This window comes from Pterocles gutturalis, unplaced genomic scaffold, assembly GCF_000699245.1.
Source record: "Pterocles gutturalis isolate BGI_N339 unplaced genomic scaffold, ASM69924v1 scaffold4163, whole genome shotgun sequence".
Classification (NCBI taxonomy): domain Eukaryota; kingdom Metazoa; phylum Chordata; class Aves; order Pterocliformes; family Pteroclidae; genus Pterocles; species Pterocles gutturalis.
The window spans coordinates 18,314-37,495 of record NW_010120193.1 but is presented as its reverse complement, the minus strand read 5'-3'; the positions used below and the strand labels follow the sequence as shown (position 1 = coordinate 37,495).

Sequence of the window (19,182 nt, the reverse complement as noted above, 5' to 3'; positions counted from 1 at the left end):
TACTAATCTGGGATAGCATATTGCTACAAGTTAAGCATAGTAATTAGGATACATTATTGAGTTGTGCTGATTCTGCCTTTCATGTTTTGCATTTAAATTCCTCCCCTGTAAATCTGGGGGTATTAATACTTGCTAGATTAGCAAGTCTGCTCCGTTACACTTTTTGAATATAAATAATCCTGTACTGCTGTGTAATTTCTTGCCTTCATATGTAGGAACAGATATCTTTGCCTTGACAGGTCTAAAATGTAGTAAATAATGATAAAGCACCCTGAGATACTTGATGGAGCGGGAACTAAAGAAGGGAAACTATTGCTTATTTTTAGTATTGTATAAAATACATTGGAGTTATAGGTCAGTGCTTGAGTGTGGTGGGTTTTTTGGTGGGTTTGTTTTAATGCTGGTTTAGTGGAATACACACTGTAAACTCCTGGATGTCCTTGTTTAAAGACAAAGACAGGGTGGGGGTCATATTGGTCTTGCAATCTTTTAGTCTTGCGATCTTTATTCATTAGCTTGTTTGTTCACTGTTGTACATTATTGCAACCTTCTCAGCCTTTCTTTGTTTCTAAGTCTTCTCCTATTTTAAAAGCTGCTTCTCCTTTTGCAACCATGGGTACACATACCTGCATCCCTTTAAAGTTGTGTTTCTTCTCCCTGTGCTTATTCCCTTCAAGCTTTCTCTTGCATGTGCCTTTTCTGGAAGCTGTGGGGTTTGTAGTGCTTTGGGTTTTGGGTCAGACGGACACATTTCTGCCTATGTTGTTCTGGGCACATATCTGCCAAGCTTACTATCTGCAGCCAACCCGGTGAAGAACATGGCAAGAGTGAAACACTCATCTGCAATGTTCCCTCTGGGTGAGTTGGATATAACCATCCTAAGTCAGTCAAGATCTAGCTCAAATATTATTGTCATTTTTTGTGCTGAAAAGATGTAGCTGTGTCAAGTCAGTTGCTGGCAGTGGTGCTTTCAGTTGAGAATTACTCTCTGCAATAAGTCTATTCTGAACACAAACACAGATTGAGCAGGTCATTTCAGACTGCTGGGACCGGAGTGGGAGGGGAATACCATCCTCAGGGCCATCCTCTTGTACTGGGGCTGTGCTGAGGTCAATCTCTTCGTCCTGGAGGATGCCAGATCTTTTTTGCTTCAGGGTTTGTCTGTCCCTGGTGTCTCTGGACATGCTTTATGATTCCTTGCTCAGGCATGCCAAGGTATGTGTCCTCCAAATCCTCTTTTGCTCCTTCGTTCCCTGAGGTTTGATACGGCACGTGTTAGTCCTTGGCTTGGATGTGGCTGGGGCAGGTTTAGTGCCAAGATTTCTGCACTTCTCAGTGCAGAGGTCCAGGAGACTGCATCTCATTCTTAGTTGTCCCTACTTCCTTGGGACAAACTATGTTATGTGTTGTGTGGCTTTACATTTGACTGTACTGAAGCGCAGTATTTCCATATTTGCATTGAGCAGACCCGTCTCTGTCAATAACCCAGCTTCATGAGTAGTTTCCCTGTTCTCTCAATCCTGAGATTTGCAGGCCTTATAAACAACACTTTTATATTTTCTTAAATTAATGGGTTTAGGTAGTTGAAAAATGTATTAAGTAATGTAACTTCAATACTATTGCTTTATCAACCAGATTTGTAATCTTTTCAAATAAAGAAAACAAGTAACTTTGATCTGATCTGTTTTGTGGTAGAGATTTCAATTATTTCATCTGTGCGATTTTAAGCGATTTTAAGCTGTGGAATGAATACCTTTTGGTACGTAATATTTTCTTTGATTATTTTGGTATCTAAATATGACTTTTTCCTTGTCCTGTTGGCTTTTCCCTATTCCTATGTCAATAAAAATTATTTTTACCTGTGGTCAGTACAAGCTGTCAACATTTCCCCAGCCATTCACTCTTTAATTGCAGCTCTCCTGGATTTTAACTTTGGTGGTGTATTTTTTTGTGACAAGCTATTATGACACACAGTTTTGGGTGCTTAATTTCCATCAGTCTTTGTGGGAGTCTCTTGTGGAGCTCGTTTGTTTGGCTCAGCTTAAAAATGCTCTGCCATCAGTGTCCTGTCATCACGCTTTTCCTTACTCTTGGCAGTCATTAGTAGTGCTGTGAAGAAATCTCTGATAGAGGTTGAGCTGATAAACTGCTCAAGCTGGTAATATCAGCATTGCATTTTACAGTTTTTGCCATATTTTTGCATCTGTTTCTCTTAAACATTTCTGAAAATATGGTGTCTGTGGGCTTTGAACTTCTGTATTTTCCCCCAGGTCTGTACATCCTGACTTTATCACTAGCATCAATAGCACAGTGCCTATTGTCCTGCAAAAAGGATGCTAAGGTAAGAATGTTGATTTCAGCCTTTTTTGTAAAAACAGAAATCTGGCTTTCTGTCAGGGTTTAGAATTTAACTTACAACATCTTTTTTACTTGTCTTTTTCCTGGTGGTTTTCTTAACCCTTTGGGGGATTTTGTTTGCATTCTCAGGCTTGTTATGCAGAAATTATGGACATGATCTCAGATACTTTGGCTTTTCCTGGGTATTGAAAAATTCATCCATCTATTCCTTACATAGATGAACCATCCAGTTCCTGGTAATTTCACCCAGAGAATGCCAAGTTACTCTTCTCTTTGGCAAACTCTCTGCAAGAAAAGTTCTTGCAGTAATTTGGATCGGGGACAATAGGCCCATTTCTGTTCTCTTTCCTCACTTTTATTTTGGATATAGAGGTAAAATACATTGTTTTCTTCTCATTCTGTGTGCCACCTCAAGTCCAGCCTTAATGCTCCCAGTTAAAGCACAGTCCAGCTTATGAATTTTGCAAGATTCTGAAGGTAGTTGTAGGTGAGGAGTTAAAAAAGCATAGCAATGCATTGTGCAATTTCCACTTCCAAATATTATATATTTGAAGCCTCACTCAAAGTAATTGGCTGTTACTTTGTTCCCAGTCTATGAACAGTTCTTGTGCTTTGGAGATCCTAATTCCTGACATTCCCTCTTACCAAAAGTGTTACAGTTTATTCTTAGCATCAGTGTTCCAGAGATGAAATTAAACATGTGCTTGCTCAGGCATATCAGGACCATGCTTGTTTGATTGTCACATTACCTGCACAGCTTTTCTTTTGCAAGCATTGTACTAATCTTTCAGAAACTTACTTCACAGTTTGCATTTATGTTCGCTAAAAATCTTATCGAAAGCTTGGCTTCCTGATAGCTTTCATTAAAACTTGCTCTTCTTGCCTTCTGAGTCCACTTCTTTGGACTGCTCTTTACTTGGATTACAATCTTTTACAAAAGCTGAGTTTTCTGCCAAAAAGATAAACCCAGAAAGTATTGCTGATGGTGTGACCCGAAGAGGAGGCATCAGACAGGAACAGATTTGTCCCAACACAAGATCCCTCAGCCTGGTTTTGTTTCCAGTACAGTGTATCCAGTGATACTAGGCACTTGTGTAAGTAACTATTCATGTGTCTGGGTTTCAGACAGTTGGAAAATGCTGAAAACACAGAAAAAGGAAAGGTGATGGTAACACCTGTCAGGACAGGCTGCTGGCTGGCTCATTTTACTTCATCCTGCTGCTGACACTGGTGAATTGACTCCAGCTAAATCTGACCCATGTTCTGGAAGAAGTTAATTCGTTTACTGATACTACACCAAGTATGAAATGGAATATTGACCAAACAAATAAGAGATTAATGATTGTATTTAGTCTATTAATGAAATTTATGTAATCCAGCATATCTTCTGACTTCAGCTGTCTGCAGAAAACTAATTTTCTTCCATTTTTTTTCAAAATTTTAAAAAATATTTTGGGTTGAGGAAACTATTTTTTTCTGATTTTTTTTTTTTAATTTATTTTGCTGATTCCAGCCTCGCAGTGGGCAGTTGTACCTGACTTGTGCTGGTTTTAGCAAAGCCATGGAGCCGACCTCAGCCCTATTCCCACGCATGCTGCCCATAATGTCTTGTTAGTTTTGCATAGAGAAGGTCATAAACCCCTACTTTTCTATGCTGTCTTCACTCTATAATGCTGGCATGTAGGTACCTACAGTAGCTGCCAAGTTTGGCCAAATGAAGGAGATGGATTGATATCACTGAGTCACATTTCATTCTTAATGGTGCCAGGTTTGCAAAATCCTGCATTTATGTATGCGTTGGAGGGCAGGGCAATGTCTTGTTCAGACTTGTACCTCACTTTTAGTGAAGACACTTTATCTTTGCAATGCAACATAGGATCTCCCCTGTCAGTGTTTCAAACTAAGTGTGAATCTCTTCATTATCAGAGGACAGTTTTTTTGTGTCCTGTAAACTTACTGATAACTGGTAATAATAGCTAGGATTCTGAAATTGAAAAAAAAAAGTAGAAAATAAAACAAGGCAAATGAAACCTTCAGTTAGGTTACATATTAAAAAAAATCTAAAATAGTTACAATTGGAATTTTATATTCAGTTTTTAAATACAATTAAATTTTAATATTCAGATTTTTTAATTATTTAATTGTAATGTGAGTTTTAAAGCAGTATCTCCATATCATTAATCCTCACTTGATGAAACTAGGTTTTTTCCATCTACTGGAGAAAAAAGATTTTCAGAATTTTTCAGAAATTACATGTAACAATTTTGTCTTCTAATTCCATGCTTAGTCTGCAGCTGCTACTGTTTTTGCCTGTATGAACTGTGTGTGCTGGCAGGCAAATCTAAATTTAAAACCACGTTATAAAGATAAGTTAAATAATGTTTGTGAGTAAAGCACCTGGAAAATCTAACCTATTGTAACTGACGTGTAACACGCATAAGCTGAATTCAGGGATTCTGAGATGAACAACTATGTTCTTAAAGTTCCCAAGGCAGATGAAACAGAGTTTTACTCATCTCACATCCAGCGGTCAACAAGAGCTCTCAGCCGGTGTCATTCCAGTCCAGATCTCCCAATACATACCAGCCGTTTCCTAACACAAGCTTCAGGACAAATACCTTGAGTACAAGCACTTCCACGTTTTCATATTGTGGCTTTCTGTAACCAGCTAGGTATGCTCTTGGCCAAGGATCAGCTTGATGTGTCTCAGTATGAGAAATGTATGGGGTGCAGGAAAAGGGCAGGCAGTGATAAAGAGGGAGGGACAGAAGGAGGGAAAGGAACCGAGACTCTACAGAACTCAGTCTGCAGAGAGAACTGGTGGAACAAGAAGGAAGATCAACTCTTCCACACTCCGGTACCTTCTTTTTGATAGAGACAAGCTCTGAAATGCTGACAATAACTCAAGCTTTTGTAGTCCTGATAATTTTTTTGTTAATTGTTGAGTTTTTCAAACTGCAAAAGGCATGCAAGCAATTCCCTCCTGGACCAACTCCTCTCCCATTTCTTGGAAACTTGGTGCACCTGAACTTTCAGTTTCATCGGGATCTTCTGATGGAGGTATTTGTTTTAAGATACTCTTAAATGGTTAATTTTAGTCTTAAACAGCTTAAACAAAATTGATATATTAATAGCAAAGTGAAGTTTTTAACTCTTAGAAAGTTACAGGCAAGGTATGGACGTATAAAGATCAACTTGATTCTACATTCAGGTCACTTTCTTATGTGGAATATGTCATCTTCATGAGAAACAATGTCCTTAAGACTCAAGTAAACTTGGGGACAGGGTTTCTGACTTCTTATTAATGTTGGAGAATATTAATAGTAGAAAATACACTTCTCCATTGCTGATACATCCATATGTGTTACCTTTTAAAATTCTGACACGCTGGCATTGTCTAATTTGATCACGAAGAGGGTAGTATGGTGCATGTGTATGAATGCTTGTAATAAAGAAAGGGCATATGCTCCCCATCTTCCAACACCTCCTTAAAACTATTTGTTTGCCACTTGTTTTCAGAGACAGCTGTTCCTCCCCAGGCCAGCTCAGTCCCTCCCTGTACCCAGGCAGTAATTCCTCTAATGGTTTGCAGATGACCTCTAATTCAGATTAGATGACCTCTGATTCAGATCTATGCTTCAGACAGTACGCACAGATCCTTGAGTGCAGTGTGGATGCAGACAGGCAGTGATGCTGTAACAGGGAGAGGAAAGCCAGCATCTACAGAATTACAAGAAGAAAGTGACTAGCGTGAGCAATCGGATGTAATTCTGGTGGTACCTTAGACACTGTCATACACCTGTCCCTGCTTGGAGGCCTCTGCTGTCTCCAATGGTCAGTGCTCTCCTCAGTGAGGAAGCCCTGGACTCAGGTGCAGCCCACTGGCACTGAATGGCTGTTGCCTAGTTTCTGGCTCCACCTCCTCTGCCAGAGCACGCAGATGGAGCAGGTTTAATTGGTTGATTTTCTTTTGCAAAGGAAGGGCTAACTTGGAGGCATAGGGCCCCAGCGAGGTGCAGAGTGTGGCTGTTCAGTTAATAAGGTACAAATGTTGGGGTTGGATGTGATGCAATGTAAAATACAAAGTTTTCTTTCTTTTCCTGCAGTGTTGCTGCAGCCTGTGCTTTGAAAACAAAATCACTTCCCCTTGGGTAAATAAAATTGACAGCTGAAAGCTTCATTGTCAGCAAAACAACAGGCTCTCTCTACTTCTGGCTATAATGATATTCACAGGGATGATCTCAGCACAAAACTGGCCATTGGGCAGGTGCATAGCAGGTGCAGTGTCTCTTTGAGTTGTATGGGGTTTCATCTGTTCTTTTCTGACGCCGTTTCCACTTACAGATTGCAAAAACTCATGGTAATATGTATACTTTGTGGTTTGGGAAGGCCCCAGTGATCATACTCAATGGATATCAAGCAGTAAAGGATGGCATGACTACACACCCTGAGGATGTTTCTGGGAGAATGGTGTCTCCTTTCTTCAAAGCAATGGCCAATGGAAAAGGTGAGATTTTCCTGCCATAAATAGTGCACAGGAATGTTGAGTTGGCAAGCTACTCCACCTTGTAGACCCTCTACCCTCCTGTCCAGAGTCCTTTTCCATCAGCTGCTGTCCATGTCCTCCATTAGCTCTTGAGAACAACTGACCATTTGCCACGATGCTTTGTGTACTGAGTGTTCCCAAGTCTGGGAATGACTCCAAATCAGGCTGCTTCTAGGTGACCTTTTTGCTGAGTTCAAGATGTATGTGATCCCAGCTCAGAACTCAGTGATCTTGCCCTCCTCACAGGATAATCCAATTTGCTGAACATGATTTTGCTGTACATTACATAAAGGCAAAGGTTATTTATTTGTTTGGTAACTATATACATTATGGGTGCCAAACACCTTCCATCACAAGCATGAGAACTGTAACACCCTCCTTCAGAAGTCTCATTGCTGTGTTTGCAGCCACTCTGAAACATTTGGTGAATACCTTTTAATTGTGAGAGTGCCTCCGACACATTAAAACCCACTTCTCCTCAGTGTATTTGAGCAGTTTGCAGTCTTTTTCCTCCCCTGCATTTGCTACACCAAAGCAAACACAGATTGTTTAAAGCTCGGTAAAGCATCATGATCGCAGCAGCAGTTCAGGGCTCTTCAGGTAACCAGTGGTGCAATTTATCATCAGTGGAGTGGTCTCCCTTCCAGAGAAGAAACAGGCCCCGAATGTCACTAACCCTTCACCTTCTTCACCACAACCTACAAGCATCACATGAATTGATCTGTATCTCCATAAACATACCCTGGCCCTGTACACCACGCTGTAGAAATTCATCCAGTTATTCCTATCTTGAGCACTACCACATGAGTATGGCTAAAGCAGATCTTCTAAAAAGGCATCTTAAGTTGGTTTTAGGGTTTTTGTTTTTTTTTTTGGTTGTTTTTTTTTAAGATATCAAGAAATGGAGCAGTCAGCAAATCCTTAGATTGGTCTTTTCAAAGATTAACTGCAATCAATATTAAGAACACGTGGTCTAGTTATAGTTTGGGTATGTTTGGCTATGATTTCTGGTTACTGATAATTTCACATAAAGATACTTGTATCACAGGGCACTCCCTGATTCACCCCATGTATTTTATAATATATTTTAAAATTAATTGTTCATATGTATGGAAAATATTAATATGCCAGGGAATACCCTCAGGTATTTTCATGGCAAGTGGTCGCTCCTGGAAGCAGCAGAGACGCTTTGGTCTAATGACTCTACGCAACCTGGGAATGGGGAAAAAAGGCCTGGAGCATCGAGTGCAAGAGGAGGCCTCTCACCTGGTGGAGTTCTTTGTGAACCTAAAAGGTATCTATCTGCTATGAAATCAGACACTTTGCAGTCCTGGATCCATACCTTCAGTATGCACACTTACTTACCCCTTTCTAGGGTCAAGGTAGGTCCAGAGTGGTGTATCCAAATGTAACAAACCTGACGAGCAGATAGAGCATAGTATCACAAATGGGAATTTCTTTATTAAAAAGCTGTTCATAAACCTACTGAAGTTGGGATCTTCTGAAATTCCACCTTCTTGGGCTTATCATTTGTTTATGATATGATTGTACAATGTCCCTCAACTGCACAGCCAAGCCATTCTCAGAGTACCTACAATAAGTCACTATAGAGTTTTGCAGAGCTTAGTAATTTCTCTAATTTCAGTGACATGAGGTCCCATGGGGTAAACTGGATGTTTTGGTGTCTGTCTGGCTAAGTAACTATTGGCAAGAGAATCAAAGAATGTAGGAAGTGGGAGGTGGCTTCAGTGGATTATCAGGTTCATCCAAGAGTCCAAGCCGGGATAATTTCTATCCAAATTATTTTTGATGGATGTCTGTCTCATAACTTAAAAAAAATCCTCAGAAATCAGATGATCTACTATTCACAGCAGGGACTGTAAGAATTTCAATTTTTATACTTTGCAGTTCATATCTGTCTATTCTGCTTCTTAAACCTTCCCAAGTTCCTTCAATCTTTCCTCCTAAGTAGTTTTTTACGGTTTTAAATGTCTGTCACTGTCTTCTCTTAGTTCATCTCCACTGATGTTTCTTCCTTCTCACATTCTGACTTGTCTTCTTCCACTCAACTGAGGACAGCAGATTTGGTATGATATCCTCTAAAGGGTCTTATTTAATTATTTCACAAGAAGGGCTATGAGATTTTTTTAGAGCTATGAGGAAACAGTTTAACAGTGTCTTTTGCTCTAAGACTGTGTTTTATTTTTATGAATACACGTTAATGCCATGTCTCCATCCCCATTCATGCCCCAGCTGGATAAAGAGAACATTTTATGTAATCTCTAATAGCATCTTGTCCTATCTGTGTAAGGAACACCTGAAGAAAACATTGAGAGTGAATACCAGTTACTGTGTTTGCAGGAAGACCTGTGGATCCTTTTTTCCCTCTTTTCCATTCTATTTCAAATGTAATTTGTGCTGTGGTTTTTGGATATCACTTCTCTGATGAGGACAAATCCTTCCATGAACTGATCAGTGCCACAAAGAATTTTTTCCAATTTACAGGCAGCTCTCTTCATCAGGTGAGTAAATAATATGCTATTTTTTTCTGGAATAGGTAGAAAATGAAAGTGCATATACAAAAATGGGTCTTCACTAAATACAGAGCAACTGGCAAATGCACACAGGGAGTTAAGAGATATCCTTAGGGACCTCATTACTGACTCATTGGTTTAGAGGCCATTTTTAAGAATTTTCTTGCTTCTTTCCAAGTTTAGGGGACATCTCTCTGTTGACTCCTGGCTTTAAGTCTTTTGGCATTTTTGAGACTGTTAACAGAAACCTTTAAACTGACTGGAGTTTGTGATAAATTTGAACTCTGCAGTGCTGCTCTATATACTTCTCTACTCCAAAAGTGGATATAATTGAATTCACTGTTCTGCTTTTTACTACTCTGCAAATTGTATGCTGACAACTTTTTTCCTCCCTCACATGTAATAAAATATTAATTATGAATCTTTTCATTACTTCATTATATCTCACAGTTCACACATTGCAAAAACAACACATACCTTCTCTGACAGTTTCACAATTCAAGTTCTGTCAGAGATTTTTTTGTAGGTACCTCCCACAACATACCATAAAGGCAAACTTTGCACTTGAAGTGTCTTGAAGTGCACTTGAAGTTTTCCCCATTAATTAGATTTTGCGGTTTAGACCCTTAAAGAGGGACAAGCTGGGTGTAATGGGGACTGTGGATGCAATAGCAAATTCTATTGGCATTTGAGTTTTATAGGAAAAGGCAAACTAAAATGCTGATGTGGTAGCAAACCTCCTCAACAAATCTGTCATATGAGGGCAGCACTATACAAATTTCTCGTAGCAAAAAATAGAAAAATAGATTAAATTTGTGGATGATCAAAGCCAGGAGACCTTAACAATACAGAGGAGGTTCAGGATATCCTGCTGCAAGAGCTCGTAAGCACTGTGGATTGGAGTTATAGGAATGGAACAAACTGTAATAGTACAAAATTAGATGATGAAACATATTAGGAACTAATGAAATTCATATCTGCTATGAGCTTAGAACATTTCAGTGCAAAGGTTAAGAGGAAAGGGACCGGTGTAAACTAGCAGATAACAGGATGAAAAAGGCAAACAGAATCTTAGAATGTTTTCAGCAATATTTTCTCTTCAGATCCAGAGAAGTGTAAATCCAGTAAATTCTGGTGTGTAATAATCTGTGGGATCTCTTCTAGGGTCTTGGAAGCATTATGTTGTGAGTCTGGAGTGAAACAAAGGTAGAAAGTGTTAATGGGATGAATTACAAACCATCACTTTAAATTAGAGAGACTGCTTGTTGGGTCTGAAAGAACAAAGAGAGGAGACAGAAATGCCGTTTGCTTAGCAGGGTGGAATGGCAGATGCTGCAAAGAGAGAACTATCTAAGGTAGAGGACAATACTTTGAGCTGACAAATGCCTGTACAAATACACTCATCAGACTGAAGATGTAATATTTCTAACCACCAGAACAATTATTGGTCATGTAACAGTCACGAGGACTCTGGGGAACATTAAATTAGCTCTTAGAGTGATACCCAGTCTGCACTCTCCTTCTGTGAGCTCCACAAATTCCACCAGACTTGTTAATTTTAGTAGCCACACAGTATCCAGAAAGGATATCCTTATGTTTTGTGTGGGAGGTAGGATCTCCAAGGGTGCAGGAGTAAGGACTTCTAGTGATCTGTATTAGTCAAACAAACTTTCTGGCCTGAGCAGAGTGTTGACAATTGAGTGTACTGCCTTAACCCCTACAGGTGTGTCAGAATTACTAGTGAAGTTTTCCCACATGATGGCAAAAATCTACTCAAAGCAGTGCTAATTTTTTAATTTCACTATCAACATTTCCAGACAGGACAATTCAGCCTTTTGGTGTTTCTAAAAGCAGCTTTGTTACTGACAGGTAATTCACACTACCTCTTGTATGTCACTCCCACAGCTGTACGAAACCTTCCCCCGGCTGATGCGCTATCTCCCCGGTCCTCATAAGACAGCGTTATCTAACTATGATTTCCTGAGTTCTTTTGCAAGGAAGGAGGTCAGAAGACATGTGGAGAGAGGGATACCAGATGAACCAAAGGATTTCATTGACTTTTACCTGGCTGAGATAGAGAAAGTAAGTGTTTGTTGTACCTGATCACACATTTATGGAGTATAAGGCCAAACAGACCATTAAATCATCCCGTCTGACCCTTTCTATCGTAGTTTCTTACATTTCATAGGCTTCTTAATATGAATACAGCAGCTTGGGACTTACTAACTCATGTCTCCCGGAAAGGCATCCGGTTTTGTGTTTTGGTTACATGAACTAATTACCACAAAGTACATTAGGGTGGGAACTCATGAGCTATAATCTGCTTTCCACAAATATCCAGTGCATACTTCAATCCTGTAGTAAATATGAGACAGTTTATGCTGGAGGTTACATAACTTTAGTAGACCACCTCACCTTTTACAGCATGGTACCTCATTTTTACAACAGGATTAAATACAAATGCACAGATAATTTCCCTGAAATAGCTGACATGCTTCTTTGGGTTTCAGTGTGTGTCCTAATGTTGGCTGTCCATGTGCCACACAACTGCGTGGTTCCTCCCTGGGGAGGGGACCATTCATGAAGGATCTTCCCTTTACTGGAAACCCTCTCTAGGTCCTGGCCTGAGGAGATTCTCTGCTCTTTAAAGGATTCCCTTTAAAGGCTATCCTGAAATCCCTTGGTATCATTCCTGCAGCATTAAAAAAAAGAGCAGTCCTTCCACCTCCAGCCCACTCCCTTTCGTCAGTTGCACCTCAGCGATCCCATCCTCCTTGATCATTTGACCAACCTTGGAATAGGTATTTTATGCATCACACCTGTCAGCTTTCTTGGCAGATGGATGCTGTCATCAGTAGGTCCTAAATGGGATGCATTTGGGGGTCCCAAGCCTGTTCTCCCTGCATTACCACTGATTTCCCCACAGTTTGGGGCACGGGTGGCTTGGCACCTGTATTCAAACTGGAGGGCCTAGGAAACAATTTTGCAAACAACGCCATAATAAGCTGTTAATCTTCTTCCCTGCCCAGGCTAATATTTTCTGTAGCAGGAAGTGACTCATGAGCCAGAGTGGCTCTGCTAAAAGCACCTGAGTTTCTGCTTCAGACTTAGTCATTTTGGAATACTTTCAGGAGCTAAAAGCAGCATCTTCTTCCTAGGATAAATGGAGTTTACGTAGCCCTCTACCTCCTGTCATAAGCTTTTGGTTGGTCAGTCTGCCATGTTGCCACAGTGCTGGCTCATGGGGTCTGGAAGGAACTGATACATCCTCTTGTGCATTGTATCTGAATGAGTATGACAAGATTTACTAAAAAAAGCATTTTAGAGGCAAAGGTGCAGCTTTCTCTGGTATCAGGGGTGCAAGTTATTGCAATCTATTTCTTTTAAAATGTTCCTGCCTAATGTATTTTCTCTAATAATATTTTACTCCCTTATTATAAGGAGAAAAAAACTTGGGTACCTCTCTCCCACCAGTTCACATCTATCCTAAACTGAGAGAAGAAATTACTCTTAAGATGTTCTGTTGAGATCCTCTTATTCAGATAAGTTTTCCTTTGGTATTTGCTAGCACCATTTGATAGCATGGAGACATGAAGCCCTAATGAGTAACACATTGTGTGGCCCTTGTTTAGAAGTGCACACTAGGCTAACTACAAAACATGTAGTGTGCTTTAAAGTTTTCATTATTAAGTCAATAAGCATTAAATTACCTGTTTTTTAATGAAAGAATATTACACCTCATGAAAAAGAGGAATGCAGACTTACTATGTCCATTTGGGAAAATATTAATCTCTTAGTACTCATCAAAAACTGTAGTTTTGAATATTCTTTGTGCACGTGCCAGCTGTGGAAATAACAACTCTCACACAGGAGGCATACAGGATGACCTAACTTTTATGCTTTAACTTCAACTTTTTATCATCATCTACAGTCTAAAGAAGGGGTCAAACCCAAGTATGATGAAGAAAATTTGGTATATGTTATAAATGATCTTTTCCTCGGTGGATCAGAGACCTCAAGCACAACGTTGTACTGGGGACTGCTCTATATGGTAGTGCATCCAGACATCCAAGGTGAGAAGGATTCTTGCTGTGAATACTGTGGGTACTACAAGCGTTAATGATGGCTGCATATACTGAGTTGCAGGCACCAAAGCCACTAGTTGAGCCTGGCTCTCACTCTCTGAAAACACAAAGAACAGCAGCAGAGTGAAAAAGCAGATGCCCATCCTATGACCTGGCCAAACCAGGCAGCTGAAGGCACTCACAGTAGAGACAAAAGTTAAATCTTTGCAGTAACAAGTCAGCGAGGTGCTCTGTGTGGAGAGTTGGCAGGCTGGCAGATGGCAGCAGGAACAGAGATCAGGGCTCTGATATGCGTCCTGCCTGCACCAGACACCGTTCAGGTATGAGGAGTGCTAACACAGCTTTGCTATGTTTGCCACACAGTCAGCCTACGCTCTCTTCCTCTTCTGGCACAACACTCCCTGCTGAGCACACCAATACTCCTAACAACCCACTGTATCCCTTACTGGACAAACCAGCTGGACAGATCTGGGCAGGTTATAAAGGTCTGCAGGCTGCCCTAAGGAAGGCCCAAGGTCCTGGTATTGACGGCTGCCTCTTCCTGTATCTATCCTGTCAGGAAATAGGTAGAGAGATGCAAGATAATTTGCACAGTGCAAATCCATATACTTCCTCAAAGAATGCAGTGACTCTTTCCTCTCTTTGCCGAGTGCTTCATGCACAAGGCCAGGGAAAGGGCATCCATTATGGATTGCTCAGGGGTGGCCTCAAGGTTTCAGTGGAGCGTATTCTGCTTGTAACCAGCTGATGCTGTTAGCATCTAGTCTTTAACTATCAATGTTTGCTGTGGCTTGTTCACAAAGCAGCACACAAACCTTAGGTGAAAACAAAACCTGAATGTGGAACATCCACAAGGGATGGAAAGACTGTAGAAATAGAAAAAGAAGTTTAAGGGGAGGATTCTGGCTGCCTGGTGCATAGAGGTGGTGTTTTCAGGCAAGAACTGCTGGCATGACACACAAACTGTCCCTGTCTGAGTTAATATTGCAAAAGAGGTTGCTTATCTAATTAACACCAATGCCATTAATGTCTCTGTAGATGCAGGCTGAGTTTCCTCATCCACACCTATGTCAGGAAGAGAAAGGATATGGCCAGGTTTTAAGGAGGACTTGGGTACTCCTGGGGCTGGTGGTGCATCCATCTGCTATGCTTGAGCACTGAAAGCAAGGGAGATACCTGTATTCCCACAGCCACAGGAGGAGGCTGAAAAGGCAGTGTCATTGAGTGCGTGTTTGCATCCAAGTTTTCAGGCTGATTCAGGTGTTGTTTGTTCATACAGTATCTTGCTGTTGCTTGGACCAACTCTGCTCAAGTCACCCCCTGCAGTGGGAGTTAATATCCAAGGCATTTATGTCAATTTTGCAGATGAGATTTAGATTTTGAAATAAACTAAGCAATACCTTCAAAATCTGGAGCTGAGTGACCTGCCACCAAGCACTCTGTAAGACAAATGTCAGAGCTGGAATAAGTACAGTATAGTCCTTGCTTATTATTCTGGACCACACTGTTGAGGCTTTTTTCCTGTATATTTTTATTTTCATATGTTAAATTCAGGCATTAAATCATTTAAAATCACAGGGAATAGACTCAATGTACTGTGTTGAAATAGTACATTTTCCTGTTGCTGATAGAAAATAAACCAGTTAAAATATTTTATGCATTTTTCCCATCTGAAATGGTGACTATTTCTTCATAGAGAAAGTGCAGAAGGAGATAGATGCTGTTTTGGGTCCTTCACAGTTAATTTGCTATGAGGATCGGAGAAAACTGCCCTACACAAATGCTGTGGTTCATGAGATCCAACGCTTCAGCAACATTGTCTTCGTTGGCTTGCCCAGAATGTGTGTGAGGGACACAATACTTCTCGGATTCCCTGTCAAAAAGGTACGGACACACTTTCAGCCTCTGTTCTTTCTTCAGCAGAGAGACATTTAGCTTTTATTCCAGGTTCGTAACCTGTTTTCCATCTATAAACTGTTGTCCCTATAACCCAGGAACGTGGTGCCTGGGGAAGGGTTACCATTTGTGGCTCCAGGAAGGAAATAAGCCTCTCGTTCAGCGTGTTGATGCTCAGACAACTGATAAGACCCCGGCCATGGAAGCCTTGAGCTCCCGCCCTGCTGATCCACAGCATAACTGCAGAGACCAGCTCTGCTTGGCTGGGAATGGACTGAGAGGAGAAACTGGTTTGCCAAAGTACTAGTTAAGACATCCCTGCCCAACTTGGCACTGCCAGCACTGCTGTGATGGAGGAAGGCTTGTGACAGATGATGGCTGATAGCTCCACTGACTCCATCCTGAATCTGTAACAGATGAGAGACTGTCAGCTACAGCTGACAGTGAAGGAGTTGCTCCCAAATACTGCCTAAGATGAGTGTTCATAGCCAGTAAGGCATTTTGCAGCATGACACAAGGTGTTGTCACTGTAAAATACTAGCAAGAAGCAGGAATAGGTTCCTTTTATTGCAAGAGAGATGGGAGAGGACAGCACCATTACTGGTATCTGGAACTGGTCCCACCTAACTAATTTTGTGGTGAAGGTTTCACTCTGTTCTGTCTGCTTCTGACAGTCAGGTAGCTAAGGCATATGAACTGATCTGCTGAGAACAACCAGTAAAAAAAAAAAAAAGTCTGAAGTACTTCTGCTAAAAGGGCTCAGAGGTTGTTGTTAATGAAGTATTACAGTTATTTCTGGATGCATTTCTCTCTTTCTCTTAAGCTTGAAAGGTTTCCAGTGCTGGGACCTGAAGATTCCTACTAGAATTGTTTTAAAGACTAATAGTAAAAGTGGTTACAATGCAGTTGTACCAATGTTACTAATGCTGTTAGTATCAGTACACTGACGTAGATGTAGGGCTGAGAACTGATAAGTTCCGATGCATAAAATGACCACAAACTCCAGTTTTCTAGGAAAACGATCTTCTAGCCACATCATATCTGCTCATTACAAGGAAATGGCAACAAGCAGCAGTATTATCTGCCAGGCAGAAACTGATGGGTGAGAGTCTACAGTAGATAGAACTGAATCGAGAGTTTCTTCCTTGCAGGGCACCATCATTATGCCAAATATAGCATCTGTTCTCTATGACCCTGAGCAATGGGAGACACCTCGACAATTCAACCCTGGCCATTTCCTGGATAAAGAAGGAAACTTCATGCCTCGAGAAGCCTTCTTACCATTCTCAGCAGGTAAATGCAGTGGCAGTCTGAAATGACCCAACAGATTACATGAAGAATACAGAAACGTGAGACTATGGTATTTCTTCAGATACCCTTATATCTCACTGCTTGCTGCTTTTAAAGAACAGTACTGGCTTGTACCTGCCAAGGGTGATGCTTCTGTGCTGTCAGACCCCAAACTGTTCTTAGGACACTGTAGTGGGAATCCCACTTGAACTCCTGAACCACCCAGGCTTATTGCATGCTGCAGTAATCTGCAAGTTTTGTCTGTAGTATTCTTTATATGTATTTTTTTTTCCTGACAAGCCATATGTCTTGTGTGTACTAGAGTTACTTGCAATCCCTTTTAAAGGAACGAGCTGAAAGAAAAGCAGAATGCATCCTGGTAAACAAAGGATTACGCTCTTGTTTACAGAACTGAAACTCCAGTTTCAAAAGAAGGAGATACGATAACAATGCACAGTTAGAGATCACACTTAGCAGTAAAGCTCTGTTGTTTTTGTTTTGGTTTCACTGTGGGTATAGCAGACTAGTCACTTTGTCCATCCAGGAATGGTTTCTTAATGCAAATGGCTTTTTCTTTCCTTTTATTTGTCTGCTAATCTGGAAGTGTGAATGTATTATTCACCTGTTCTGCTCATGTCATTGGTTCCGATGAGGAACGCTTGGAAATTAACAGTAAGCCTCCTGCTTTGCCTGCAAAGTGACCAAGCTCTTGTTCAGTTGCAAATGCCATTGCTAAGTAATTTTGAACTGCTGACTTTTTAACTCACTAAGAAAGCATGTGCAAACAGCTGGCAGATTCTTTGTGTGTGACCCTGAAGTTCAAATTCTCCTCTAAAAGGAAAATAATTTTCTGCCAGGTCAAGCAAGGGCAGGAAAGAGTTGATCATGGTACCTCGGGGATTTTCACTGAGATTTTCATTTGGTGTCTCCTAACCTATAACATTGGATGGGATCTTTCTGAGAAAGAATTCACAGAGTTTTCATTTTGTGGCTTTCCTAATCCTAATATTGAACAAAAAAAACCTCCTCTGCTTATGACAAGAATGAACAAAGTGATTATGAAATTAAAAAAATCCCAGATACTCACTCTCCTTCCCCTATTCCTTCTGCAGGGCACCGTGTGTGTTTGGGGGAGCATCTAGCAAGGACCGAGCTCTTTATTTTCTTTGCCAACCTGCTGCGGGCATTCACCTTCCAGCTCCCTGAAGGGGTGACGAAGATCAACACAGAGCCCATTCTGGGGGGGGCTACGCTGCAGCCCCACCCGTACAGGATTTGTGCAATTCCACGCTAGGCTGCAGCGTGTCACACACCAGCATGAGACATTCACCTTTACCTCACTGGATTTCCTCTCAAATGTATAAACCTTCTTCTACTAGCCAGGATGTTGATATTAGTCTATCTCAAGGCTATTCAGAAAGCAGATGCAAGCCAAGATCCAGACTACCAGTACTTTTGGTCTGGTCCTTGTGAAAGTCTCAGATATTCTCGTAAGGATGTTGGAAACACTTGAAGTAAGATACTATGGTTCCCAGCTGAAGCCAACATGCTGTGTCTCCTTGTCCTAGCCAAGGAGTGTTGTCATGATGCTTGCTCCTGAGCAAACCTCAGTAAAATTCAACAGAGGATCTCAGCAAGAGCTGAGTAGGTGTCATTTCTGTGAGTGGTTTGATGACCTTAAGTAATTTGACTGTGGAAAACACACTTTTAAAGACCTACTTTGGTTTTACTGAACTTAGACACTTTAATTTGTTGACAGGGTGCAAATAATAATAAAAATAAAATTAAAAGCAAAGAAACAAACAAAAATGATCCAAGCCCTAGGAAACACATTAGAATGTGGGTGCGTTAATGTCTGAATTTGATGAAAGTATCTCCCATGTAGAAGATAAAGAGAGTCAATCTAAAGTTGAAAAAAGAAACTTAAATTTGGTGTTTACAAGCAATGTAAATGTGTGACTTGGCAGCCTGATCATTGTTATAAAGTGTTGCCAGGTGGTTTGTTGATTGGTTGGGGTTTTTTAAATGAGCTTTCCTTGATGTAGAACGACACCCATTGTCAATCCTGTTTGGATGAGGCATAAATGTGGGATGAGATATTCACTTTGACTGTGGGTTTCACTGCTAACTTTGCAGCAGAGGAATGTAATGGATTTGGAAGACAGCCTCTATGGGCTGTCTGAACACTCAGCTGTTCCCCATTTTCTCTGGGCCCTTTTCTTCCTTCATTACAACCCATACCATACTTCTTGCTCTCTATTGACTCTCTTTCCAGTCCTCCTTGCCCAGTTTCAGTTCCTACTCCCACCTTCCCTTTATCCTTATAAATTGTTCAAGGATTCACCTTCCTTTTTGGTTTCCCACCACTTACATCCTTATATCATATCAAGCTTCTGCCTCTTTTAAATCTTTTCTGCACAAGTATTAGTAGAGGAATCAGTGCTGAGCTGAAAACAATGACCAGTGAGTTTTC

General features: G+C 40.8%; 1 protein-coding gene across 1 annotated transcript; it reads left to right on the top strand.

Annotated features, from left to right (window-relative positions):
• The first annotated feature begins 5,247 nt into the window (after positions 1-5,247).
• On the top strand, positions 5,248-18,003 carry LOC104464156 (cytochrome P450 2J6-like). Its single transcript, XM_010076792.1, has 9 exons — positions 5,248-5,418; positions 6,703-6,865; positions 8,049-8,198; positions 9,266-9,426; positions 11,344-11,520; positions 13,370-13,511; positions 15,220-15,407; positions 16,571-16,712; positions 17,822-18,003. Exons 1-9 carry the CDS (start codon positions 5,248-5,250, stop codon positions 18,001-18,003), a joined length of 1,476 nt encoding a protein of 491 aa, XP_010075094.1.
• Positions 18,004-19,182: the final 1,179 nt, after the last annotated feature.